Source organism: Lampetra planeri, chromosome 30 (assembly GCF_965212315.1).
Source record: "Lampetra planeri chromosome 30, kcLamPlan1.2.h2, whole genome shotgun sequence".
Classification (NCBI taxonomy): Eukaryota; Metazoa; Chordata; class Hyperoartia; order Petromyzontiformes; family Petromyzontidae; genus Lampetra; species Lampetra planeri.
Window position 1 is genome coordinate 4,108,761 of NC_136136.1, and position 26,756 is coordinate 4,135,516.

Below are 26,756 nucleotides of genomic sequence, written 5' to 3' on the forward strand. Positions count from 1 at the left end.
TCCCCCCCATGCCACACCACGCTTTGTTTCATCATCACGCTGGACGGTGAAGGTCGGACGTCCAGGAAACCGGTTGGGATGTCACTCACTCGCAACAGGTGTGAGCCGTGCCGAGGCTCTCGAACTCACCTCACCGGAGTTCAGAGTGCAGCGCTCCAACCACTGCGCCCATGTGGCACACGGGCTACTTGTTGACGAGTTACTTGCGAGCTATTTTTTGTTGTTGTACCAGAGAAGGCGCGCTGAGCTGTGCAGCTCTTTTTCAGAAGCGACTTGGCCACAAGGGATAGCTCAACGAAGTGGCTCATCAGGTGCAAATTCATAGCAGCCAAATACTCGAAACAGACGTTGATTCTTAATGTGGAGGGAAAGACAAAAATCCATGCGACCACGGGGAGAATGTACAAAAACTCCAAATGTACATCAGGCGTTAGGGTCGTGAGCTCGCATGCCGGGCGAGGTAGTTAACATCTCACGACCGCGGTGCCCCATATGGATGGCATGCGAGGTGCGGTCTCGGGCAACCGATGGCATGCGTGGTGGAGTTTCCACCACCTCACTCGGCCGGCCACCATTTGCGCTTTCTCTGCTGCAGCCTGAGAAGTGAACGGAGAAAGCCGTGCCCAATCCAGGCTCACCGCAGGAACCGTGACGATCGCCTCCATCCACTTTTGAGACGAGGAGAGAGCGAGTGAGAGGCGGCGGAGCCACGTTTATGAATTCCGCTTGCGTGGGGCAAAAATATCTGTCCCTCCTGAGATGTCCACCGACTGAAATGCTTTCCTCCGACGCCGCATTTTCACTTATTTATTTTGACTCCGCTCGGAGATTTATTTTGGCTGAGTGCTTAATTCGTTTAATGACGCCGCTGGGAAATTACGCCTTGAATTCAAGGGGCCCGGGCAGATTTAGGGCTCGCACGCAGAACGCGCAGCAATGGTTGACTAATAATGCAACCCGCTCGTCCATCGCATGAGCAGCAATTTTTTATAAAAAAAATTACAGCCCTAATTGAAATCAAATTCACCCCAAAATTGCACACTTCGGCTACACAATGGCGTAATGTGTATTGCAATTACACCGGCGTTGAACTACAATTCTGATTGTAAAAATTATCTGCGTAAAGTTTGGGCGAGCGATGGCGTAATGGTCCGCGCGCTGCTCTACGAATCCGGTTGGACCCGAGTTCCATTGGCAGCCGTGGCAACATCGGTTGCGAGCAATATCTGCACCCCCCGCCACCCCCATCCCCCCCCCCCCCCTCACCATGCTCCCGTACTTTACCAATCCTCACTGACCATCGTGGTGAAGTATGGTCAAAATAACGCTAATGACTGGCAAGTGTTGGCGACTCCTTTAGGAAGTGAGTTTGCCGAAGGAACCTCAACAATTTGTGAGATGTTACTGTTTAGTTCAGTGTTCTTCACTAATTTCCAGAGTGGGGGGGGGGGGGGGGCACTTTCTCCGATAAGACATCATCAGCGTGAGGGCCGCCACACCATTTGAAGCCGTTGGGGGTTTGACAGCAGCACGATACTGATGATCGGGTTTTTTTTCACAATTTGTGTGATTGTCGAGCGCCGCACATCACGGGTCGCCCAGTGGCCCTTGGGGCCCTGCAATGAAGAGCACTGGTACAGACATTCGAAAGCCATCAGAAATGTCACTCGACAATTTACAAAGCATCACCCTTCCTACACCGGTGCAGGAGCCGCAGTAGAGAGCCGTGCAGTCGCTGCTAAATCCACGCCACGTGCCTCGTCCCAGAAAGTCGACGGATTATCAGAATCTTTATTTAGACTGGAGGGAAGGAATCCGATGAGGTGTGAAGCTCTTTTGCACAGATGTCCAGTATGGGGCACGGGGTCACCGAGTTACAACAACAGCGACAACAAACGACACAAATCATCGTTTTGTCGCTGGGACGCCTTGACGGGGGATTTGTCCTCATGATCGGGACCCACGGCGAAGTCGTTGGATCTGGAGACCAAATCTCCGTGACTGGCACGGTCACGCGGGGAGGCCTTCATCCTGCAGTCAATTGTCAAGGAAACGTGGAAATCATTCTTATTTTTGTTATTATTAGTATTATGCTTGCATCGTGCAATTTTGGAGAGTCTCGCACACGGAGCCGTATTGCGGGGGAGGGGGGGGGTATGCAAACACGCAGCAACCGCGCTTGACTTGACGCCCTAGATCGAAACCTCATTTCTTCAGAACTGCTTTTAGTGTCTAGTTCATTGTCCCCCCCCCTAACCCTCCCCCCGCCCCGGACCTGCCATTAGCACGGTCGGCAATGCACGGCACGAAAAAAGTTCAATGTACATACAAAAGAGTAGTAGGTTTGTACCCTTTAAACTGGTACAAAACTGACACCTTTATACAAGGCATCATGTTTGCAATAACCGCAACACAAGCAGTCAAAATGCATGTTGACTGCTTGTGTCAAAATGCATTTTGACTGCTTGTGTTGCGGTTATTGCAAACATGATGCCTTGTATAAAGGTGTCAGTTTTGTACCAGTTTAAAGGGTAAAAACCTACTACTATATTTTGCCAGTGGTAAAGGAGATGTCTCATAGTACATACAACAGAGTTTGAACGTTGGGCACGGGCCCCGTCGTGCACCAAGACCACCAGGGTGGGAGCGGAGCACCGACGGACACCGCCCCCCCCCCCCCCCCCGTGACAGCTGTCACATCGCGCGGTGCCGTTTCGACGCAAGCGGCCTCGCGCTGAAGGCCAGCGGAGCGTTCGGTTGTTTGCCGTTTGTCTTGCGCTGGTTTGTGTCGTCGTGTGTTTTTTTCTTTCTTCCATGAACGGGTCAGCGGCATCATTGGAGCGGCGGTTATCGACGATTCAACTAATTTATTCGCATATCGACGATTGCTTTAGGTAATCATAGAATCGACATTAGTCTCGTAATTAACACGTATTTTTTTTTTTACATACAGCGAGCGCCTTTGAGATATATCGACGTGGAAGATGCCTTATGAAATAAATATATACAGTTCAATCATTATTATTTTTACATGAAGTAATTCCGCCCCCTGTGGTTCGACAAACGTGTTCTGACCTCTTACATTTCCTTTTGACGTTTGCCGTCTTGAATGTAATTACATTGCTGCAGCCTCAGCGATTGCCGATCTTTCCAGGGGCTCTTACTGGTGGCAACCCTGTGCTCTTTGCCAAAGGCCCGTACACCAGAGGTCGTATACGGGTTTTGATTCCTTACCCATACCCGTACCCGGCCGCACCAGGGTCGCAAATGGGTACCCGTACCCGGCCGGGTACGGGTACCCGTTCCCTACCCGTACCCGTACCCTACCCGAAATGAGTGACAAACGGTTACTCATCAGTGACTCACGGCCTACCGGTACCCGTACCCGTACTCGGCCGCACCAGGGTCGCAAACGGGTACCCGTACCCGGCCGGGTACGGGTAGCCGGGTATCGGGTAGGGTACGGGTATCGGGTACCCGGTTGCGACCTCTGCCGTACACGCTGGCGCTGGTGAATCAGTGTGACTGTTGCCCTGTTACAGCCACGAGCCACCTACGTCTGCATCGCATTCAAATGTATATACTGTGTGTGTATTTGCTCTCTCTCTTTGTTTATGTCCTGGCCACCACGGCAGGGGTCACAAAGAGAAGATCTTCGTGGCCCGGTTCAACCCTCACGACGCCGACAAGCTCGTGACCGTCGGCATTCACCACATCAAATTCTGGCAAGTCACTGGTGAGCTCTCCACCAGGGATGGTGGCCACACGCCACTGGCGGTCAGTCCTGACGTGTGACCGGTTAACGTCACGTGTGCGGGGGATCGGGGGGGGGGGGCGGCAAGGGGGGGGGGACCTGTGGACCCAATGCCCCTTGTGTGCGTGAGTTGTGGTCGAATGTCTCAAATGTCCATCAATCTGTCCGGCCGTATCTTGTTGGGTCCTATCTCGTGTCCTCTGACGTTCATCACGCGAGAGTTTTTTGTTCCCTCCCCCAAATGAAATAAGGGTCGTGCGTTGGCAGATACGTCAGGTGTTCCCACCAGGAGGAGTCCGCTAGGACTCGTCGCTCGAGACTAACGACGGAGTGGCTGCCAAAGTTACGGGCGCCGCGGTGGCGAGGTGTTAACTACCTCGCCTGACATGCAGGAGGCCGTGGGTTCGATCCCGACCCTGACACCTGCTGTATATTTGGAGTTTGCCTGTCTCTCTCCCCGTGGTCGCGTGGACTTTTCTCCGGGTAATCCGGTTTTCCCCTCCACATTCAGATTCAACATCACGCGTTGAGAGTGTTTGGCTGCAATTCATTTCCACGCGATAAGCCACTTCGTTGAGCTATCGTTTGCAGCCAGGTCGCTTCTGAAAAAAAAGAGCTGCATAGCTCAGTGGGCCTTACCTGAATAAAATACAAATTGTTTCATCGCTTAGGGACCACACAGAGATGGAACGACACAGATCGCTACGACCGCGTGGGTGTTCGCCGCTGTGCAGCAGCGCGGCTCTCCGGCGTTTCGTCCGCGGTTGTGCCGCGGGTTGTTCGGCACGGCGTCCGACGTTTCACTCCACGTAGCAGTGAAAGGGGAACCGAAGGAGCTTCCAGTACATGGGGGGGGGGTAGAAACGTCGGGGGAGGATGGGTGGTAGACGGCTTGCCACAACAATGCGCGGAACGACCCCAACAGGTGGCAACTGCCCGCGGACACCTTCAACTGGCAGTGGATAGACCATGGCTCGCAATGCAAGGCAAGGTGCTTTTATCAGAATCTCACGAAGCTCTTCCAGCGCCGAGCGAGGTGAATGCCGACCTGTAGTGGCGCCGACGACCGTGGTGTAGGACGCTCGCCAACAGCGGCATCCCTCAATGAGCAACGGCCGCCCCCGCTCACGACGCCGTTGTGGTGTCGTTCGCGCCCCCACCCCACCCCCCTCCACCGCAGGCGGTGGGCTGACGTCTCGGCGCGGCGACTTCGGGGCGCTGGCGCGGCGCGACACCATGATGTGCGCCGTGTACGGCAAGGCGGAGGACACGGTGTACGCGGGGGCGGCACGCGGGGACGTCTACCTGTGGAAGGGCGCGACGCTGCTGCGCACCGTCAAGGCCCACGACGGGCCCATCTTCAGCATGCACGCCCTGGAGAAGGTGAACCTGGCGCGCCGCATCGCGAGCTCGGCTGACAGGTCGGCTCCTCCCGCTCGCCGCCCTCGCTTAAGTTGACTCGGTATTAAGCGAGTGCTCGGTGCGATGCGTACAAAACCCTGGGGAGACAAAGGCGGCCAGGAGCGGTTGTGGCCACCCAGGCCGCTCAAGTGCCGTGTTGTTGGCCTTCCTTCGTAGGTGCTCGCTAACGGCACTTGTCCCAACCAGCTGTTAAGGCTATACGGGGGGCCTTTGTGTTGTGTGCAGGAGGTCTCCCGTCCTCTTGTGCGGCCCGCGTGGTCCGGAACTCCGGTCAGCACAAACTCCACTCCAGCAACCGAGGCTTCCCGTTCTAGTCACGGTGGCGAGATGTTATCTCCCTCGCCTGGTATGCAGGAGGTCGTGGGCTCGATCCCAACCCTGACGCCTGCTGCTGTATATTTGGAGTTTGCATGTTCTCCCCGTGGTCGCGTAGATTTTTCTCCTGGTCCTCTGGTTTTTTTCCCCTCCCCGGTTAGAATCAACATGCATCTCAGAGTATTTGGTGCTGCTATAAATTCCCACGTGATAAGCCGCTCGGTTGAGACATCGTTTGTGGCCGGGTCGCTTCCCAAAACGAGCCGCATAGCTCAGTGAGAACTTTCCTGGTGAAATAAAAAAAATATTAGTTTAGTTTTAGCTTTAGCCCCCAGACAACTCTTGACTTAAAGCTTTCGTGACTGCAGGAATTTATATTCCTTGGGTCTTTCGGTAAAGTCACGTAGATAGGTTAAAAAAATAACAAAAAACTACGACGTTTCGATCGCAACACAAGCGTCCGTCATCAGCAAGAGGGGAGGGAGGGTCAACTTTAGCTCAGCGGGAGGTCTCGCTGGCTCATCCTTCCTCCACTGTCCTCGCCGTTCTGCAACTCCCTTCACCCGCACCATCTACGCTGTCAACTCCTTGCCCCCACGGGCTCTAAACCTTCTTTGGGGTTATGTGTTTTTTGTTCTTCTTCCTCTGTCTATTTCAACAAACACCCACCCAACGATGCTGCTGCACGGCCCCTTGAGACGCGGCTGCGTCGTGCCGTGTCGTCCCGACGTCGTTGACCAGCGTCGGACCCCGCGCGAGGCGGCCCAGTCCGGCCGTTGAAACTTTTTTTTTCCATCGAACGGAGCCTCAAAGATTCTTTCTCTGCCAGACAAAAGCGGCACAGCCATCAAACTGTCAGGCGCGGCCTTTTAACGCCGCCGTTTTCAACACAAAAGTGGTCATCATTTGTCAGCAGGCATGCACCTGCCGTGGCCCCTGTCTTACCAGACAATAATGCGTTTGTCAATTTTTCTCTATTTTTTGGGGGGTGGAGGGGGCGTTGGGCTTGGGACAGTGGTGGTGGTGGTGGTGGGTTGGGGCGGGGATAAATGGTGCCAATACGAGATGAGATTCTGTGTTGGTATTGTCATATCTAAATCGGTCAACCGTCCGACAGCCCAAATCGATATTGTGCGTGTCGGGGCTGTCTTCTGCGTGAGACGGGCAAAGTAACTTTGATTTTGGGACGGCGCGCCCCCCCCCCACCTCTCTCTCTTACCGAACGCCTATTAATGGCCTCGGCTGTTATGTCAATAGCCAAACACCTTTGAGGATTGCCCGAGCAAGCGTAACAAAATGATCCACAGCACTTGAAGAAGCACTTTGTTCTGAAAATAACTATTACCGTATTCCTTGGATTATGACGCAACTTTATATTTTTACTGGGGGGGCCTGCGAATTCGAGCAAAAGTTGTCGGGCGATCGTTGTAATACGGTAGGCGCGCATGCACGTGTGTCTGTGCGCGTGCGTGTGTCTGTGCGTGTCTGTGTCTGTGCGCGTGCGTGTGTCTGTGCGCGTTGCGTGCGTTCAGCGCTACGCTGCGCTACGAACCCGGCGACCCGAGTTCGATTCCCGCTCACGACCAACGCCGGTGACGATTACCTAAACCGGTACTGGGCCTCCCCTAGGTCGACTCAGCCTCAAATGAGTACCTAGTAGGCGGTGTGTAAACATCGCCACTGGGGAGACAAAGGCGGCCAGGCGTGGTGCTGGCTACCCACCCCCTCGTGTGCTGTACCACTCTTCATAGGTGCTCGCTAACAGCGCTTGCCCCAACAGTCTGTAAAGGCGACACGGGGGGATCTAAGTGATCATTGTCGTTGTGTTTGTGCGTCGGCCCCGGCGTGTGCGTGCGAGTGTGTGTTTTCTTGTGTGTACGTAGGTCTGTGTGTGTGTGTGTGCAGTTCTGTGCGTGTGTGTCTGCAGGTCTGTGCGCATGTCTGTGCGTGTCTGTGTGCAGATTTGAATAACTTAATTGACACTGGCCAGAGGTTTGGGGTGCTTCTTATTTTCCGGAGCGTCTTATAATTCAGGGAACATGCTACACCTTGTGTGTGGTCACACCAATGATCACAATACAAATAACAACAATAAGAATTATTTATTCATTTACAAAGTAAAGCCTTCGCTTTCCCAAGAGCACTGTTGCATGCTAGGGGACTCTCTGAGGCTTTTCGTAGAAAAATGCAGAAATATTTTAGTCTGACCATTATCACGCTTGTCAACAATGTATTGCCGTTTGTAAATCCACGGTAGGATGAAGGCCTCCCCCACACCACCGCGTTCGTTGCGGCGATGGTTTGAGCGTTCCTCGTCACGCTGCTCAGTGCGGATTGGCCCTTGTCGGTTGTCACGTGACGATGCCCTTGTCGGTTGTCACGTGACGATGCATCGTCACGTGACAACCGCATGCACGTACAACGCTCCCTGCGTGTGCGTGGGAATCGATCGTTGTCCGTTCACATACAACGCCAAGTATTCGTACTCTTAGGTTTTTTCGGTTAAAGTCACGTAGGTAAAAAAATAAATAATAATAAATAAATAATAGAAATAAAATAATAACTCACGACGTTTCGGAGGCAACACATGTCTCCGTCATCAGGTGGGACCGTCACAGATAAAATTTACTGTATTAAGTGAGGCAAAATTCCAAGAGACAAGCTCTTAAATACAAGTTAAGGGTGGAGGAGGGGGGAGGGGCTTATCTGAATGTGGTAGCCAGTGAATGGAACGTGTTGGGGGGGTGGGCGGGGCTAAAAGAGAACAATCGGTGTACCTCGACTTCGGGTTGGCTGACAATCCAAATACAAAAAAGGAGAGGAGAGTACTGTTTAACGCTGGGGATGTCAACACTCAGTAAAGTAGAATAGTACCTGTCAAATAAGATGGTCCAAATATGTGTAGTTAAATGTTTTTTACATGGTTGATAACGTCTTTCCAATGAAGTATGCGTTCAGCAAAGCTTCACTGCGCCCCAGCAGAACGCGCAGCATTCACGGCGATGACAAAATAATAATTTGATTCGCAATCGGTGGCACAGCTGTTCAAGTGTGCATGTGGTGTACACACGCCTGTCAACCCGTACGGTTCAGCCGTATTCTTGTGCAGGGAAATTGAGTTTTCAGGTCCGTACGGCGTACAGCCGTTTCAATACGGGGAAAAATATGTCTATTTGTTTGTGTTTCTTCCTTGTGATGGGACTTTGTAGGATGAACGTTGAGATGTATAAGGGGCACGGGGGTGACCAAGAAGGTCTGAATTGGTCTGTTCTAAGGTATTGGCACTGATAAGCAGTTGACAGGTTTGTGTACAACTGCGCTGAGAGAGAACCGGGCACTGGGTTAATCTCCCCTTGCGCATGATGGCAACGACAATGCGTGCAGGTCTGCTGGCGACGACGAGAGAGAGCCCTCGGGAAGAGAGAGCGAGTTCGTGTAAGTTGTGCCGTTCCTCCTCGACTGGAATGAGCTCAAGACCACAGTGGGTGTAACTGCACCGTCCGTAGCGTGGGCGGGCATGGCCAAAGTCGTGGCTGGTGTCTTCAATTATTATCCATTCACGGAGGGGATGCTGCGTGTCGGCCTGCTGGTGATGTTTCCGATGCTGTCGATGGTTCCATCGCCCTTGTCTTCGAGGTGGTGGAGGAGGTGGAATGTCAAGGCCCGGAGGTGCGATGTTTTGGTCTCGAATTAGGTGTCTATTTACGGGCTACGGAGAAGTGGGGAAGGTGGAAAGGGGAGGGGAGGGGAGAGGAGGGGGAGATAATTTAATTCCTTTGTAGCCAGGCTGATGCCAAACCACGGAGAACTGCTGCTCGTGAACCAATCATAAAAATTCGTAGCGGAGGCAAAACAAAAAATAACATAGCATCAATTAAAATGTTTCACCTGGATGAATCCCTTGAGGTGGACTCATGTGGTTTGCGAGAGGTGTCCAGGAGTGTCGATTGGCACGTCCATGGCAAAAACAAAGCACGTGACAGCGACGTGCACCAGCGACGCGCGTGAATTGTCACGCGCCCAATGCCGCCTCTCCAAGCTCGCCGTGTGGCCGTGCCCAGGGCGGTGCGAGGTGTGAGTGGGGCCCAAGGTTGTCGCTCGTTCTAGGGGGCTGCGGTGAGGGTGGGGGGCCCTCTTTGTCTATCCAGTTCCTTGCCCTCGGCTGCTTCACCTCCACCTCTGCCCACAATGCCAAACACTCCATTGCTCTTCAATTCCATTACTTTCGGTTGTTTTTTATATTGTGGATTCGTTATAAAAGTTGAAATACACATTTAAAATGATTGCAACTGTTTGGATTTCGGCCCATAACTGGCAGTCATCGCCAACCTGCTGGTATGACTTTAACGATCAAATTACACGAAAGAATGTTTCTAATTATCGGTACACTTTGATACCCAGAAAGCCTCACAGTAGGTTCCTGCCAAACTTTCGCAGTCCGAGGCAGAGAAATTTGGGGAAAATTTGGACCATGACACCGGCGCACGAATGACCTACTCTTGCGAATCACATGACGGGATATTTAACGTCCGCTGTGAAGAAGACGGCGCGTGGTGTATTTGCATGGTTTTCTACGGCCGCAGTGTTAACCAGGGCGGCACCTGGTTTTGAACCGGCAATCTCTGCGTTAGGCGGTGAAGGCGCTACCAACTGGGCCCCTCGAAATACAAAGGGTACAGCCCTGCAATCCCGTGCCCACGTCACTGCTGGCGGAAGGGCCTCTGCTAGCAATAGCCATAGAGACCCCACACTCGACCGTACTTGGGCCTACTCCTCCAAGCTGGTCGAACGTCTTAGTGGGGGGGGGGGGGGGGGGGTCAGCCAATGACCCCCCCCCCACCCCGCGGTAATCCGGCTCTGGTTTCGGTGTCCTTCTTCAGGGCGCTGCCGCAATGGGCTAATGGAGACGGACGTTGAATGCTCCAAAACGCTCGCCTCGCTCGCCGACGGGAGACTGCGCGGAGCGTTACGAGCGCCGATAAAATCCAGCCGCCAGCTGGCCGCCCGCCCCGCCCTGGCGCGGCGTGAAACGGGAGGAAGGGATTGGGTTTAAAAAAAAAAAACTTACGAATGTTACGTTTACGGCGTACCTTAATGAGGTTTTAAGAGTGTGTTTTACGGTCAGATTTACTGCCGCCTTCGAGTTTCTGCACGGGTTCATTATGCTCGCGCGCAGGAAATAGCGGTGATGAAACGCCATAAATCGGGATTTGGCGATCGCGAGCGATGGACGGAGCCGTGCGGCGTTTGTGAGACCGTGAATTGCGGTTCGTTTGACGTGACTATCCGGCACGGTTGAGACGCGTGCGCGGTTCCCGATCGGCGTCTGAACATCATCGTCACTCGTCATTATCCGTGGTCTATCCACTGCTGGTTGGAGGCCTAACCGCGCCATCTCCATCCCTCACGGCCCTGCGATGTCACAGCCCATCTCGCGCCCGTGGGTTTTCACTGGATGTGCTCCGCTTTCCTCCCACGTATACAAAAAAAAACATCAACTGGCTGAAAACATGATAATTGTTTTTTTACCCTTTTATCTGGCAACAAAACTGACACCTTTTTTACAAGGAGTCATGTTTGCATAGACCACAATACCTGCAGTCATAATGCAAACAAAAAACACAACTCTGATAATGTATGCACTGTCCTTGAAGTTGATTGGTCCACACCCGAGACAGCTTTCCTTAGAGCCTAGTCTCACTTGGTGTTGGACCAGATGACGCCAAAAGGCGCACGCCTTGTGAGACTAGGCTCTAAGGAAAGCTGTCTCGGGTGTTGACCAATCAACTTCAAGGACAGTGCATATATTATCAGAGTTGTGTTTTTTGTTTGCATTATGACTGCAGGTATTGTGGTCTATGCAAACATGACTCCTTGTAAAAAGGTGTCAGTTTTGTTGCCAGATAAAAGGGTAAAAAACTAATTATCATATTTTTTACTGGCAAATGAGGTTCCAATGGTGGCTGAAAACATCTTCATGTATGGAGGACTGCAGAGCTTCGGCAATTGATTGTGGCGCCGACTCACCGGCAGGCTTGCCGCCTCGCGGCTCGTGTCTGATCGTGAGATGGAAGCTTGCCCCGGACGATAACGACCGCTCTGTGTGTAAAACTGAACCGTAATGACATCGTTGCACGAGGAGAAAGGCTTCAACGCCATTGCTTTTTAGCAGCAATGAATGCACCGATTTGAGTAGAGGGGGGCTGAGCTTTTAGCAGCGGGGGGGGCAGCCCCCTCATGCTCCCCCACCCCCCACCCCCCCCCCACTACTCCGGGGCTGACCTTGTGTGCGCATGGTGTTGTTCCTCTCGCTAGGGGTTCGTCACGGGAGGGAAGGATGGAATCGTCGGACTCTGGGACGACAACTTCGAGCGCTGCCTCAAGACGTACGCCATCAAGAGGTCGTCGCTGGCGCCGGGCTCCAAGGGTAGGCCCTGAGAGCCCTTCGCCTCCTGCCCGTCCGTGTGTCCGGAGAGAGAGAGAGAGAACTCTCGTGTCAAACTTACTCGCGTAGCCCATCTTCCATCGGAGTTTGTGGATGGGCAATCTTCATATCACCGTACAGGAGTAGCCCGCCTTCCATCTTTCCCTGGGACAATCTTCACATGAGCCTGGCGTGTACATCTGCCATATGTGTACAGGAGAGAGATAGTTTTCTTTCTTTATGTGATAATAAAAAAAATATTTCCAAAAATGCTACGGATTCAGCAATAACACCGTGGCTTTAAAATAATGTATAGATAATGTAGTTAACATTTCAGGCAATGGCCATTCTCCCTAGATAACCTGTCATCTTGGTAGAGTACTGTATAGGAGAGAGTCTTCATATGTAGAGCGGATAAGCAGCGCACTCACTGATGCACTCACTCACATACTCACTCGCTCACCCACTCACACACCCACTCACACACCCACTCATCCACTCATTGACGCATCCACTCACACACCCACTCACTCACCCACTCACTAACGCACACACTGACTCGCTTATCCACCCACCCACTCACCCACCCACACACTCACTCGCTCACCCACTCACTCACGCACCCGCTCACACACCCACTCACTCACCCACTCAGGCACTCACTCACGCACCCACTCACTCACCCACTCAGGCACCCGCTCACACACCCACTCACTCACCCACTCAGGCACTCACTCACGCACCCACTCACGTACCCTTGAATAAACAAATGCTGCTCGAAGCTCATACTGACACAGACACACTCACCCGTGCCATCAATATAATGCATTTTTAACGCTCTGTGGGATTTGTTTAATTATTATATACAAAGCTAAAGGGGAATATAAAAATAGACATGTAGCATCACAACGCATTCGTTTGGCCTCCTGCGGAAATCATCGTAATGCTTAACGAGCCTTGCCCATAGTGCGGCAGCGTAACGTTACGCAACCGCAATAGCCTAAGCCGCCGGACAAATTCGCGGGGGTTGACCCCGTGCGTGGTTGACCCCGTGCGGGGGTTGACCCCGTGCGGCGTTGTTGTCGGCACGTGGCTTGACACGCGCGGTGCCGCTGAGGACCCCCTGCGGCTCGGCCTCGCGCTGCGGGAGTGGTGAATGAGGGCCCAGTTTGGCGAGGGGCGTTCACGTCACTTGTGCGTGTGGGGGGGCAGCGGTTGGCGCGCTGCGCTGCCAAAGCCGGCGACCCCGAGGGTTCGATTATCAGAACCGGTCCTGGGCCTCCCCTAGGTCTACTCAGCCTCAAATGAGTACCTGGTGCGGCGTGTAAACATCGCTACCCGGGAGGTGAAATGCGGCCGGGCGAGGTGCTGGCCACCCATCCCCTCCCCCACTCGTGTGCCCTGATGCCCTTCGTAAGTGCTCGCGAATAGCACTTGCCCCAACAGTCTGTTCAAGGCCATATGGGGGATCTTTCTCTGTGTGTATATACTGTATATGCAAAACTCCCTTCTGTGTTTCCACGCAAAATATATTTTAGTCCCACTGGATTTCTGGACCAAATATAACGCAGCAGCATTTTTCGAGATATTATCTCCCTCGCCTGGCACACAGGAGGTTGTGGGTTCGATTCCAGATCCTGATGGTACCTATTGTATATTTGGAGTACCGCCTGGTCTCGCCCAGTGGTCACGTGAATTGTTCTCTGGGTCCTGCGGTTTTCCCCTCCACATTTTAGCATCAACACGCGTTTAGGTTATTTGGCTGCCACTACAATTCCACACGTGTGGTGAGGACGATACCAGCAACTTCGATGAGCTACCACGTGTGACAAGGCCGCCTCTGAACAACGGCTACGGATTGCCAAGATGTTAACTACAGTACCTCGCCTGGCATGCAGGAAGAGGCCGTGGGTTCGATCCTGACTCTGGCGCATGCGGAGTTCGCGTGCCTGATACACAGGCCGGCTGAATGGCGCTCATCCGGAAAGCCGGTGGATAAAAACACGTTTACGGTGAAGCATTCTGCACAAGAGTTGCGCTCATCTATATTTATTCACTTGCTTCGAGCCGTCCGTGCACCGCAGCGTACGGCAGAGGTCGCAAACGGGTTTTGATTCCTTACCCGTACCCGTACCCGGCCGCACCAGGGTCGCAAATGGGTACCCGTACCCGGCCGGGTACGGGTAGCCGGGTATCGGGTAGGGTACGGGTATCGGGTACCCGATTGCGACCTCTGGCGTACGGTGCGAGCGCCGTGCACGACTCGCCGACTCCGACACATGCCTCGGGGATGACGGTCGCGCGATCGCCTGCCACGCTTCTTTTTTGCGTGGGGGGAAATCTTTTCAAAGCCAATTAACGCATCGGCACCGTCATGCCCCCCCCCCACTCATCGCAAAAGGGGACACCCCCTGGGGGAGTTGAACATTTTAATTAAGCGCCAGCGTCATCCTGCCCTTTCACCTTGCGGCGGTTGCCTTATTGGATTAACCGCAACCTCAAACCAAAGAGCCTCCGGTGCCTTTCGGACAATACCAATTTGTCGGATGTAATACTGAGCCGGCAGTAAATGGGACTGTTTGGGGGGTGAGGGTGTGGGTGGGGGGGGCTTTAGACTGGGGAGAGAGAAAAAAAACCCTACAGTTGTGGGTCACTTTCGCCTGATAAGACAACATCAGCGTGAGGGGCTCGCCACACATTTGAGACCATTTGGGGTTTCCATAATAGAGGTTTTTTTTTTGGTTGAGAGCGCGAAATTATCAATGTGTCGTTCAACCCGCCACCACCACCCGACACGGCCAATGAGTAAGGTTTGTCACGTGAACAAAACATGCCAATTGGTGCTTTGACAGCAACACGACGATGGTAATGATGATGGGGGGGGGGGGGTCTTTTCACTCGTGTATTATCGGAGAGCCCGAAGGCCTCGCGAAGAAGAACACTCGACTACGACCATCGTTGGATATTCCCCCACCACCCCGTGCTCCCACTAGCGCCGCACTCCCCAACTCGTGCGCCTACTGGGCAATCTCGTGCAGTCGCATGTCTCCCGGCTTGAAAGCTCTGCAAATGGGCCTTAGGTAGTGAGATCTCTTCACGATTCACCAAGTGCTGGATGGCAAGCTGGGGACACGAAATAATAGGAACGTGAGTCACTCCAGCATGAAATTGCTCATCGATGCTTTACGTTGTTTTGATCATAATGTTTTAGTTTTGTATCGCGTTGTTCTCGTTCATGCAAACCGCATCTCACAGTCGCTGCGGAACGACAGGGAAGCGGGAAGCCAGACGGTTGAGCCGGCGCCAACATTTTTTGCCAAAGCTTTGCGGTCCTCTACATATTATAAGAGGCTTTCAGCCAAATAACGAGTGCTGATCCAATCGATCTTGAATTCGTAAGTAAAACTGCCATCTGCTGGCTGAGATGTGGTAGTGGCGCTTGTCCGTTCACTTCTCATCGGCCGTGCCACTCGAGATGAAATGAATCTGCAATGGATTTAGGGCTGCGTTTCAACTCAAGAATCGATTAATCATGTTTTGCGTCTCGTTTTTATTTTACGATGAACTATAATTTTCTATCAGAAATGATAGCCCAACGAAGTAGCTTGGTGACCACCAAAGCATAGCAGAGGGGAGTTGGTCGCGATAGAGGGGGCACTTAGTGACCACAAAAACATAGCAGAGGGGAGTTGGTCGTGATAGAGGGGGCACTTAGTGACCACGAAAGCATAGCAGAGGGTAGTTGGTCGTGATAGAGGGGGCACTTAGTGACCACGAAAGCATAGCAGAGGGGAGTTGGTCGCGATAGAGGGGGCACTTAGTGACCACAAAAGCATAGCAGAGGGGAGTTGGTCGCGATAGAGGGGGCACTTAGTGACCACGAAAGCATAGCAGAGGGTAGTTGGTCGTGATAGAGGGGGCACTTAGTGACCACAAAAGCATAGCAGAGGGTAGTTGGTCGTGATAGAGGGGGCACTTAGTGACCACAAAAGCATAGCAGAGGGGAGTTGGTCGTGATAGAGGGGGCACTTAGTGACCACGAAAGCATAGCAGAGTGGAGTTGGTCGCGATAGAGTGGGCACTTAGTGACCACGAAAGCATAGCAGAGGGTAGTTGGTCGTGATAGAGGGGGCACTTAGTGACCACAAAAGCATAGCAGAGGGGAGTTGGTCGTGATAGAGGGGGCACTTAGTGACCACGAAAGCATAGCAGAGGGGAGTTGGTCGTGATAGAGGGGGCACTTGGTGACCACAAAAGCATAGCAGAGGGGAGTTGGTCGCAATAGAGGGGGCACTTAGTGACCACGAAAGCATAGCAGAGTGGAGTTGGTCGCGATAGAGTGGGCACTTAGTGACCACGACAGGGTAGCAGAGGGGAGTTGATCGCGATAGAGGGTGCACTAAGTGACCGCCGTGTGACTGGGCCGCACCTACGAAGGATGGCCGTGGCTCGAGAGAGAGTGTGAGAGCATCGGCGCGTGGAGATCGCGGTCGTGACCCCCTGTCGCTGCGCTCTGCCCGAGCCAGGCCTGCTGCTCGAGGACAACCCGTCCATCCGAGCCATTACGCTGGGCCACGGACACATCCTGGTGGGCACGAAGAACGGCGAGATCCTGGAGGTGGACAAGAGCGGCCCCATGATGCTGCTGGTGCAGGTGGGACCACGGCTTGAGCCTCTGGCATGTGACGCCTTCGGCTTTCTCTGCGGATGGGAGCAGTCAGGCCTCTTTGGGAAGGGGTGGGGTGGTGGTTGGGGAGGGGGAGGCTTTTGACTGCGAAACAATACTTTTTGGAATTTGCATGTTTCTCTCTCTCCCCATGGATTTTTCTCCGGGTCCTTCAGGGTTTTCCCTCCACATTTGGAATAGACATGCATTTCAAACTATTTGGCTGCTTTCCACGTGATAAGCCACTTCGTTGGGCTATCAATTGTGGCCATGTTGCTTCTGAAAAATAGCTCTATAGCTCATTGCGCCTTCTATGGTAAAATATAAAAAAGTTTATAGTTTAAAAGATGTACACATTTAGGCAAAGGGGAGGGGGGGGGAGTGGGGGAGGTACATGTGTAAAAATTTAGGGCTCTAAATTTTGTCATGATAATTTGGGGGGTGGGAGGGAGTGTCTCCCCATCCTCCCATCATCAAAGGGAGTCACTTTGCCTTAGGCCTAGACCAGTGCTGGGGCAACCCAGACGAGTCGGTGGGCCACTCGATCTCCACCTGAGTAGGCCGCAGGCTTGGCATCGTGATCGTGCAATCATCGCGACCCCACGCATCGCCCGAGACACACCGAGACCAGGCCACCACGAGCGACTCCACGGGACGCAGGTTGCCCACCACTCGTGTAGTGTATAGTGTTGTGTAAAGCGTGTAAAGCGTGTGTAGTGTAAAGCGTGTGTAGTGTGTCGTGTAGTGTAAAGCGTGTGTAGTGTAAAGTGTGTAGTGTAAAGCGTGTGTAGTGTATAGTGTAGTGTAAAGCGTGTAAAGCTGTGTGTAGTATGTCGTGTAGTGTAAAGTGTGTAAAGTGTGTGTAGTGTATAGTGCAGTGTAAAGCGTGTGTAGTGTGTCGTGTAGTATAACGTGTGTAAAGTGTGTGTAGTGTATAGTGTAGTGTAAAGTGTGTAAATAGTGTGTAGTATGTCGTGTAGTGTAAAGTGTGTAAAGTGTGTAGTGTATCGTGTAGTGTAGTATGTAGTGTATAAAGTGTAATGTGTAGTGTAGAGCAGCGATGTTCAACCTAGACGAGTCAGTGGGCCACATGAGTGGCCCTCCACGGGGGGGTCAACGGGACCCAGGTTGCCCACCCACTGCGGCCAACATTGTAAAAGGTCAAAATGCAGCCCTACAATTTCTGGCTCTTGCCACTGCTGACAAAAAGGGCCTCCATGACAGAGACAAGTGCAAGGAGCCCCTCTAGAGAGGATTTTGGCCTACTCTTCCACGCGTGCCCAATGGTCTTAGCGGAGGCAGGGGTATCCACCTCTCGACCCCATCACACAAGACCTGCCAATCGGCGAACTGTTGCCAACCCACCATTGGAACCTCATTTGCCAGTAAGAAATATGATAATAGTTTTTTTTATCATATTTTTTACTGGCAAATGAGGTTCCAATGGTGTAAATGCTTACCCCGAGCTTTCATACTCTTATGGTGCATTGTCTTTAAGTTGTGCGCCTTTTGGCGTCATCTGGTCCAACCCATGTGAGACTAGGCTCTAAGGAAAGCTGTCTCGGGTGTGGACCAATCAACTTCAAGGACAGTGCATGTTTTTTGTTTGCATTATGACTGCAGGTATTGTGGTCTATGCAAACATGACTCCTTGTAAAAAAAAGTGTCAGTTTTGTTGCCAGATAGAAGGGTAAAAAACCAATTATCATGTTGCCAACCCGTTTTGCTGCTGCTGGGTGGGCACCGGTGGCATCCCACATTAAATTCACAGCCGTCGCGTGATACCTTGATTTGGGCTCGTCATTTGCAGGTTTCATTATCGTTGGCATGAGCCAAGCCAGTGGGCGCCCGTAGTGTCGATGTGTGCACTCTGCAAGATATGGTTCCGAGAAGCAGACTTCGCAGCAGTGAGCGTTGTGCCGTACCGATAAATCCCAATCAGTGCGGAAACCAGTCCACGGTTGCCTTTGTCTCACTGCTGCTTGTCAGCTGGCCACACGTGCTCAAACATCTTATTTCGACGGTGACCTAAGTCAAGAAGAGGACCACAGTGCAGTTCCTCAGGAACTGCTGATGGTTATCGCGTAATCCACGAGACCGAGCTTTTGGAGTGTTTTTTTTCCGCGTTTCCGCGTGATATTTGAAACTCGATCAGGGCTGCGTCAATCGTTTGTCTCGGCCCCTTGATTGTCATTTATCTTCGTTGTCGTTGACACCGGACCCCAGGGACACATGCAGAGTGAGGTGTGGGGCCTCGCCGCCCACCCCCACCTGCCCATCTGCGCGTCGGTGAGCGACGACAAGACGCTGCGCGTGTGGGACCTCTCGGACAACCACTGCATGCTGGCCGTGCGCAAGCTCAAGAAGGGTACGGCCGCCTCGTTAGGCCTTTCCGCACGTTAACGTCCAAGCAAGGCCTCGCCGAGTCGTCCCCCCCCCCCCCCCCACGAAGCTCCTTTTCAGGAGAGTGCTGCCAAGGCTTTCGCAGGAGGCGGCAGGGGGGGCGATGTCTCTGCCATGATGTGTGATCCACGGTTAGTTGATTTGCAGCAGAGGTCGCAAACGGGTTTTGATTCCTTACCCGTACCCGGCCGGGTACGGGTAGGGTACGGGTATCGGGTACCTGATTGCGACCTCTGATTTGCAGGTTATTATTCAGCATCGCGATGTCTGTCGCTGACATCGATTACGTTGCGTGATGCTCGCTTTCAGCCGTGGGAGGAAAGAGAAGGAACCGGAGGGAAGCCGTGCAGAGCAGGGGGGAAGCATATAATGCTGTGAGGGCCGCGGGTGTTAGCGCTGCACCCATCATCATTCACCCGTCATCATTCACCCATCATCATTCACCCATCATCATTCACCCATCATCATTCACCCGTCATCATTCACCTTCAGTATCACGAAGTGGATTATGCTAACCGATGTTTTTTGTTGATCTCATTTAATGAGTTTCTTTATTATATAAATGAGCTTATTCGGAAGTAATACTTCGTGCTAATTCAAGGCTTTGTCTGTTACCCAATACCTACGAATATGTAAATGTTTACGTGCTGATTTAAAACTGTTCATCAGGAAATATTTTTCAAATGTAATTCTTATCACGCCCAATGGTGTAAAGTGCAGTCTCCAACTTTTATCCACTCTCTCTAACCTCTCTATTTATTAGCTATAAAGAAGGGGCATTGCCCGAAACATCGCCGAGTATTTATTTATTTTTAAGGCCATAGCGTTGTTGAAACAACGAATTCGCGTCGAATTCGTTGTTTTTTGTTCTCGTCGGCCGTTATCAATCCACTGCTGGATCAAGTCCTCCCTCGCCAGGCAGTCGCCCACCTCGCGTGGTCTCGCGATGCAGCGATCCACACAGCACCTGCGCGTGCGCACGCCGGCTGGGCGGTGGTCTAAACTCTCGACAAAGGAGAGAACGTTCCAGAGATCACATCCACAGCGGAGCACGGGCCGACGACGACAGGTCGCGTCGCCGCAGTCAGATCGATTGTTGCATCGCGCGACTGAGATAGATGGTGATGAGTAGGCCTTCATCCAGCAGTGGATACATCATGTTGATTTCCTGGCTGCAGCTGCATCGTCTGTAACAGCACGGCTCTGACTGCATCACTGTCAACTGCATCCACTGTGACTGCCTGTGTGACCGTCATCCAGGAGTGGGTAGATCCTGAATGACGATGATGACGGCTGAGCCGCCTTTCACCCTGTGCTTCCCAGGTGGCCGCTGCTGCTGCTTCTCATCAGACGGGAAGGCCCTGGCCGTGGGCCTGAACGACGGCAGCTTCCTGGTGGTGAACGCCAACACGCTGGAGGACATGCTGTCCTTCCAGCACCGCCGGGAGATCATCACCGACATCAAGTTCTCACCAGGCTCGTGATGCCGCCATTCCGCGTTTACCGATTCCTCTCCGCCCGTTCCACGTAGCCCAGCCCGTCGTGGTTTCACACCGAAAGACCACCGGGCCATTTGTCACATGGGAGGGTCCGTGCAGATTTATGGGTGGCGTTGTAGCGGGAGTGCAGCGGCAGTGCAGTGGTTATGCAGCGGCAACGCTCGTACCACACGGCGAGAAAGCGCCCTGGGTTCAATTCCCGACTCGGGAGCCTTTCTCCGCGAGGTTTGTGTGCCATGAAGTTGGCAGAACCCTCCTGAGAAAGTGTATCGTGACTCAGTGAGGCTTTTATGGCAAAACCTCATCAGAGAAAATAATAATAGAATGCTAATTGAGTCGTGACACACTGCACACGCCTGATGATCGGTAAACGTTCCACGTGACGATAGCTACATCACTGACCCACGATCGTCTACGTGTCCTAGTCTATCGGCGGTCCTATCGACTAGCAGGGGACCTACAGGAGCTACATTAGTCTATGAGTCGCTGTATAAGTCTGTGGGTTTAAATGTGAGCATATCGGTCACTGTGTAAGTCTATGGTCCCAGCGGCGCCGTGTACTTGGCATGGGCCATGCTACAAGTAATGAACTCATCTTCTTGGTTCTTTCGGTAAAGAACCAAGAAGATGAATCCCTGCAGTCACCTGCAGTCACGAAAGCTTTAAATCGAAAAGTAAAGAACTGGCTTCAACTGCTCCTTTCCCTCCCCGTTCGTGGCCCGGCACCTCTGGCCCCTCCGGCCAATGGACCCCGGCGCAGTCACACCGCCTGCACACTCGACAGCCACGCCGACGGAACACCCCCTCCCCTCCCCCCCTCGTTCCCGCGGTGCCATCGTGGGGCTCCCTTAACACGTGGCCTCCTCTCTGCGCGTCGTTCGCAGACCCCGGCAAGTATCTGGCGGTGGCGTCGCACGACGGTTTCGTGGACGTCTACCGCGTGCTGAGCAGCAAGCGCGTCGGCACGTGCAAGGGCGCGTCGGGGTGCGTCACCCACCTCGACTGGGACACGAAAGGTGCGCGGCGATCGCCGTCGCCGAAACGGTGCCGAACGCACCGTCGCGCCGCCGCTGCCGGGGCCGCTCACCGCCGCGCCGTTGTCCGCCGTGCCGTGCGAACGGCTCGTTTCGTCGCTCGCTCTCGCCGTAGCGACGCGGGCTATCCCAACGGTGCGGGCTGGTCCCACGTTCGTTTGACCGATCATTGCGTACTTAAGCACCTCGCCGCGGGTAATGGGCGCGTTGCCGGTCACGCAATTCCGTCGCCAGAACCATCACGAGCGTTGCTTCGTAGAACGACAAAGGCCACCCGTACAGCCTTAACAGCCTGTTGGGGCAAGTGCTGTTGGTGAGATAATATGAAGGCCGGCATGGCACACGAGGGGTGGGTGGCCAGCACCACGCCTGGCCGTCTTTGTCTCCTGAGTGGCAATGTTTATACATTGCACCGGGTACTCATTTGAGGCTGAGTCGACTTTGGGGAAGCCCAGGACCAGTTCAGATAATTGTCACTGGCATTTACCGTGATCGGGACTTGAACGGGTTCGAAGTACTCGCTGCACCACCATCACAACCCTCACCAATCCATCATAACCTCGACCCCCCCTCGCCCAGCTCACAACACCACCACCATCACACTCCCACCACCCAAAACGCACCGCTATCCATCGCCACTTCCTATGCACCACCATCCCACCACTCAACCGGAGTTCCCATCGGTCACCGTGATCCCCAGCTGCCGCTCGCCCCACCCGTGCTGTGAACCTCCCCGCCTGCAGGGAAGCTCATTCAGGTGAACACGTCCACCAGGGAGCAGCTGTTTTACGAAGCGCCGCGGGGAAAGCGACAGAACATCCATCCGCACGAGGTACCGTGGGATAATGTTCCCAAGCGTCCCGGTTTGGCCGGGACAGCCCCGGTGGCTTCAGAATGATCGTTTGTCCGAGTGTCCCAAAGGTTGAGTGAAAATCGGGAATTTGTTCCGAGTGTAAAAATGTCTGGCCTCGTGCTTTACTCACGATGTGGGCAACGGGCGGGGCTACCAGAGTAATAGGCGGAGCTACCTGGGCGGTGGGCGGAGCTACCTGGGCAGTGGGCGGAGCTACTTAGGTGGTGGGCGGAGGGCGGAGCCACCTAGGCGGTGGGCGGAGCTACCTGGGCGGTGGGCGGGAGCTACCTAGGTGGTGGGCGGAGCTACCTAGGTGGTGGGCCGAGCTACCTGGGTGGTGGGCGGAGCTACCTAGGTGGAGGGCGGAGCTACCTGGGTGGTGGGCGGAGCTACCTGGGTGGTGGGTGTGGTTTATTTTATTCTTGGGTAAAATGACACCGTTGCAATCCCAGTATGCACACTTTTGTGTGTGCACGTATGCTGACCGTTCCACCGCGGCAGCATCATGTGTGGATGCGAGGCTCGTGAAGGACGCTACTGGGAAGTTGGAGGCATTCGCCCTCCAACAACAACTGAGGGCAGAGGAGCGACTCTCACAACAACGAGCGGAGATCCGGGCGGGTAAAGCACAGCAAGTTGGCACAGCTGGTGCGTCTGCTAGTCATCTCAGCCAACCCATGGCACCTGGGTCTATCCCGTGACCTCCTTACAGTGAGCCTTAAGACACTTCACGTGGCCTCAAGGTGCACGTAGCCTGGCTCGGGCACCGTGGTGACGTCACCGTCACTTAGTGGCGAATGGCGGGTATTGGTATTGGCGTACGCACGTGTGTGTGTGTGCAGGCCGAGCGGCTTTAGTTTGTTTTATGGACGTGGGCGTGTGTGTGTGTGCGTGTGGAGCTACGCTCACAACAACGAGCGGAGCGCCGGGTTGCAAAAGCACAGCAAGTTGGCACAGTAGGGGGCACAGGTGGTGCATCAGCCAGTCATCTCAATCAGTCGATCCGTGGCACCTACTGGGTCTGCCCCGTGACCTCCTGCCAGCGGGCGTTCGACACTTCACGTGGCCTCAAGTTGCACATGGCCTGGCACAAGCGTCGTGGTGACGTCACCGCCACTTAGTGGCGAATGGCGGTTGTTGTTGTTGTTGGACGTGTGTGTGTGTGTGTACTCGCGTGGGTGCAGGCCGAGCGGCTGGAGTTTGCGTCGTGGACGTGCGTGCTGGGCCCCACGTGCGAGGGCGTGTGGGCGGCTCACAGCGACGGCGCGGACGTGAACGCGGCGAGCCTGTCGCGCGACCGCTCCATCCTCGCCACGGCCGACGACTTCGGATTCATCAAACTCTTCCAGTACCCGGTCAAGGTGCCTGCTCTCATCACCATCGTCGTCATCGTAGTTAGCCGGGGTCTGTCCACTGCTGACTGAAGGTGTCCCCAGGGCTCGCGCACCACGGCTCTCCCGTGTAATATAGCCGGGCAACTGGCGAAACGGAGCTACCGTGCTTGTCGAAAATCAAATGAGCTCAGACGTTCTATTCCGAACCTGCCAAGTTTCCTTTCCTAGCCCCCTCGATCCAGTGCACGTGTCCCCCACCCATTAAAACCTTCGCCCGGTGACGTCAACAGCGGTTCCCTGCCTGCCACATTCCATGCCTCCCAAGATGCTTACCCTCGTCGTCGTCGTTATCTCGCCGGCCATAAGATATCCCGCTGCTGGATGAATGTCTTCCCCGAGCTCTCGTTATTTTGGTCCCGGTCCTGCGCTGCGACGAAGTTGTCGAGCTCCCGCACGCGAGCCAATTTCCTTGCTCCACATCCACGGTGGACGTCCTCTCCGTGAGCTCCCATTGGCCGCATCTCAATCGTCTTATCTAGGTGAGGTCACTCGGGAGGTCGTGGGACAGCCCCCACCTTTGGCAATTCCGCATTGCCATGGCAGGGGCAATGACAGAATAAGCTGTTGTCACCGTGAGCGTATATACATATTCTCACTGTTGATGAATAATGCTGTGAGTGTTGCCATTATAGTGATACTTTTGTTATTATGGTGGTTTGCAGCGGTCCGCACACTGCGCGGATACCTAAGTTGGATTCCTAGCCATGGCTAACTCCAGTAACATCTGAGCCGGGCATATAACTCCCGCCTTTCAACGACCCGCACTGACCAGTGTAGCAAAGTCTGTGCAAACAACCCCCACAATGTTGGACTTCTTTACACTTTGTCAGTATCAAAGTGTAAAGACGACTTCGACGCACTCGTCCTGGGAAGGATTTCTTTATGAAGGAGCCACGTGCTCTCCCTCGGACAGGCGAAGACGCCCACTGCAACAGCCCCGAGTCTCTCCCGCGCAATTCCCACGCCCCTATCCCGTGGCCACGCCCCTGTCTCGTGACCACGCCCCTGTCTCGTGGCCACGCCCCTATTCCCGAACTCTCTCGCTGGCCCGAGACCACTCGCTCTACAGGTTGACTCTATTGTCATTACAAAAGTATGAAAAAATAAGAATAGGTTTCATCCTTGCTGGAAGGCTTAACCTATTCTTGTTTTGGCAAAAATGTCCCATTTTGTCGCTGTTCATCCCGAGCTGTAAATGGCCTGACAGTGGCATTGTCCTTGTGCTGTTCGCCTTTCGGCGTTCTCTGGTCTCGCACTGGTGAGACTAGGCCCTAAAGAAGGCTGTCTCTGGAGAAGACCAATCAGTTCCAAAGACAATGCTTATATTACAAACATGCTCTTATAATGAATTATCGGAGCATATTTTGTTTGCATGTTCACCACAAGTACCGTGTGTGGTTAATGCAGACTCGATTCCTTGCAAAAGGTTTCTATTTGATATTTTAACATCTTAACACCTCCTGTTTTATTGCCAGAAAGGATAGAACCTATTCTTAGTTTTTCTAGATTCTTTCGCACCGTACGTAGCCAACCGTGCTAATCGGAGGTGCGGGGAAGGACAACAAACCAGGCCATCAACCAGCATTTACTTAATCATCAGCAGCAGCCATGGTCAATCCACCTCTTGACGATCCCGCGATGCAGACACTTCTCGCATATAAATCCAAGGGTGCCACTGTCGCCCGCGCATTTCATACTACATCAAACTATTCAAACGCGGCTCGTGCGGTCTGCGCCGACACACTCGCCACGTAAAACTCTCCATCCGATCTCTCCCGCGCCACGCGGCGTCGCTAGCTGGCAACTTCTCTCCGAGCGCAAGCCGCCGCCGAACCTTTTGCCCGGCGGGCCGCGGTTAATCAAGCACCGACAAAGCGTGGAAATTAGTCGCTCGTCATTAAGGGGGAATAGCATTAAATAAATGAACAAAAACAACAGTCTAGCAGCTAATGTGGGGGACGGGATCGCAGTCGAACCGCTCCACCCCCCCATCCTCCTCCTCCCAGTGGGGCCGTTTGGCGGCGGATGATTTGACATTGCCTCTCAGGTCGGGAAATGCTGAGCATCGTGGTAGCTTAATTATTAATTGGCGTAATAACGAGAGCCATCTCTGCGCAGCGGGCGAGCGTTTTGCTCCGGGTGGAGTTGTAATGTCTGCTCGGGCTGCCTTTGAACATTTAATATTCGGTGAAGCGCAATGCGCACGCGTGTTTTCGCAGAGATACTGCCAGAGCGAGCTGATTATTGTTGATTTTTAAACCGCAGTTGCTATCGCGTGGCTTTTTCTCCGGATCCTCCGGTTTGTTTCCCTATGGATTCAGAATAAACATGCGTTTAAGAGCATTTGTCTGCTATAAATTTCCACGTGGTTGGGCTGTCATTTGTGGTCAGGTCGCTTCTGAAAAAGAGCTGCATAGCTCAGTGGTCTTAGTAGTAGTAAACCAGAGCACGTGTTTTGGGGGGCGGCCCTCCTTTTGATTCGTGCATTTAAAGTGAGATGACAGAACAGATATACAGACAGAAGTGATACGTTTGAGAGATGAATTTGCATTTCTCTTTTTATCAGGATTCTATTCCGAGACGACATCCAGGTGTCAACTGCTTTACTTTTGTCCTGAATCGGTGGGCGAGTGTTTGGCCCACTGCAGTTGTATGGCTCATTTTTCAGAAGTGACCTGGCTGTCTAAAATGATAGCTCAACCAAGTGGCTTATCATCACGTGGAATTTTTTAGCGGCCCAAAAAAAATGTGACGTTGATTCTGAATGTCGAGGGAAAAACCGGAAAAAATTTCATGCGACCACGGGGAGAGGGACACGCAAACTCCAAATATACATTTCGATTTAAAGCTTTCGTGACTGCAGGGATTCATCTTCTTGGTTCTTTCGGTAAAGTCACATAGAAGGGAAGTAATAAAATAATAAAAATAAAACATAATAAAATACAATTCTCACGAAGTTTCGGCCACAACGCAAGCAGCCGTCCTCAGCTGA

The 26,756-nt window shown here is 53.2% G+C and overlaps 1 protein-coding gene across 1 annotated transcript in view; it reads left to right on the forward strand.

The window, feature by feature from the left end:
• The window catches only part of LOC144728736 (echinoderm microtubule-associated protein-like 6), a 119,167-nt gene that overhangs the window by 64,718 nt on the left and 27,693 nt on the right, over positions 1 to 26,756 (forward strand). The window contains 9 exon segments of the mRNA XM_078608342.1: positions 3,636 to 3,736; positions 4,935 to 5,137; positions 11,807 to 11,918; positions 16,442 to 16,569; positions 18,808 to 18,949; positions 20,308 to 20,460; positions 21,368 to 21,499; positions 22,261 to 22,349; positions 23,555 to 23,731. Coding sequence (XP_078464468.1) covers positions 3,636 to 3,736; positions 4,935 to 5,137; positions 11,807 to 11,918; positions 16,442 to 16,569; positions 18,808 to 18,949; positions 20,308 to 20,460; positions 21,368 to 21,499; positions 22,261 to 22,349; positions 23,555 to 23,731 — 1,237 coding nt within the window.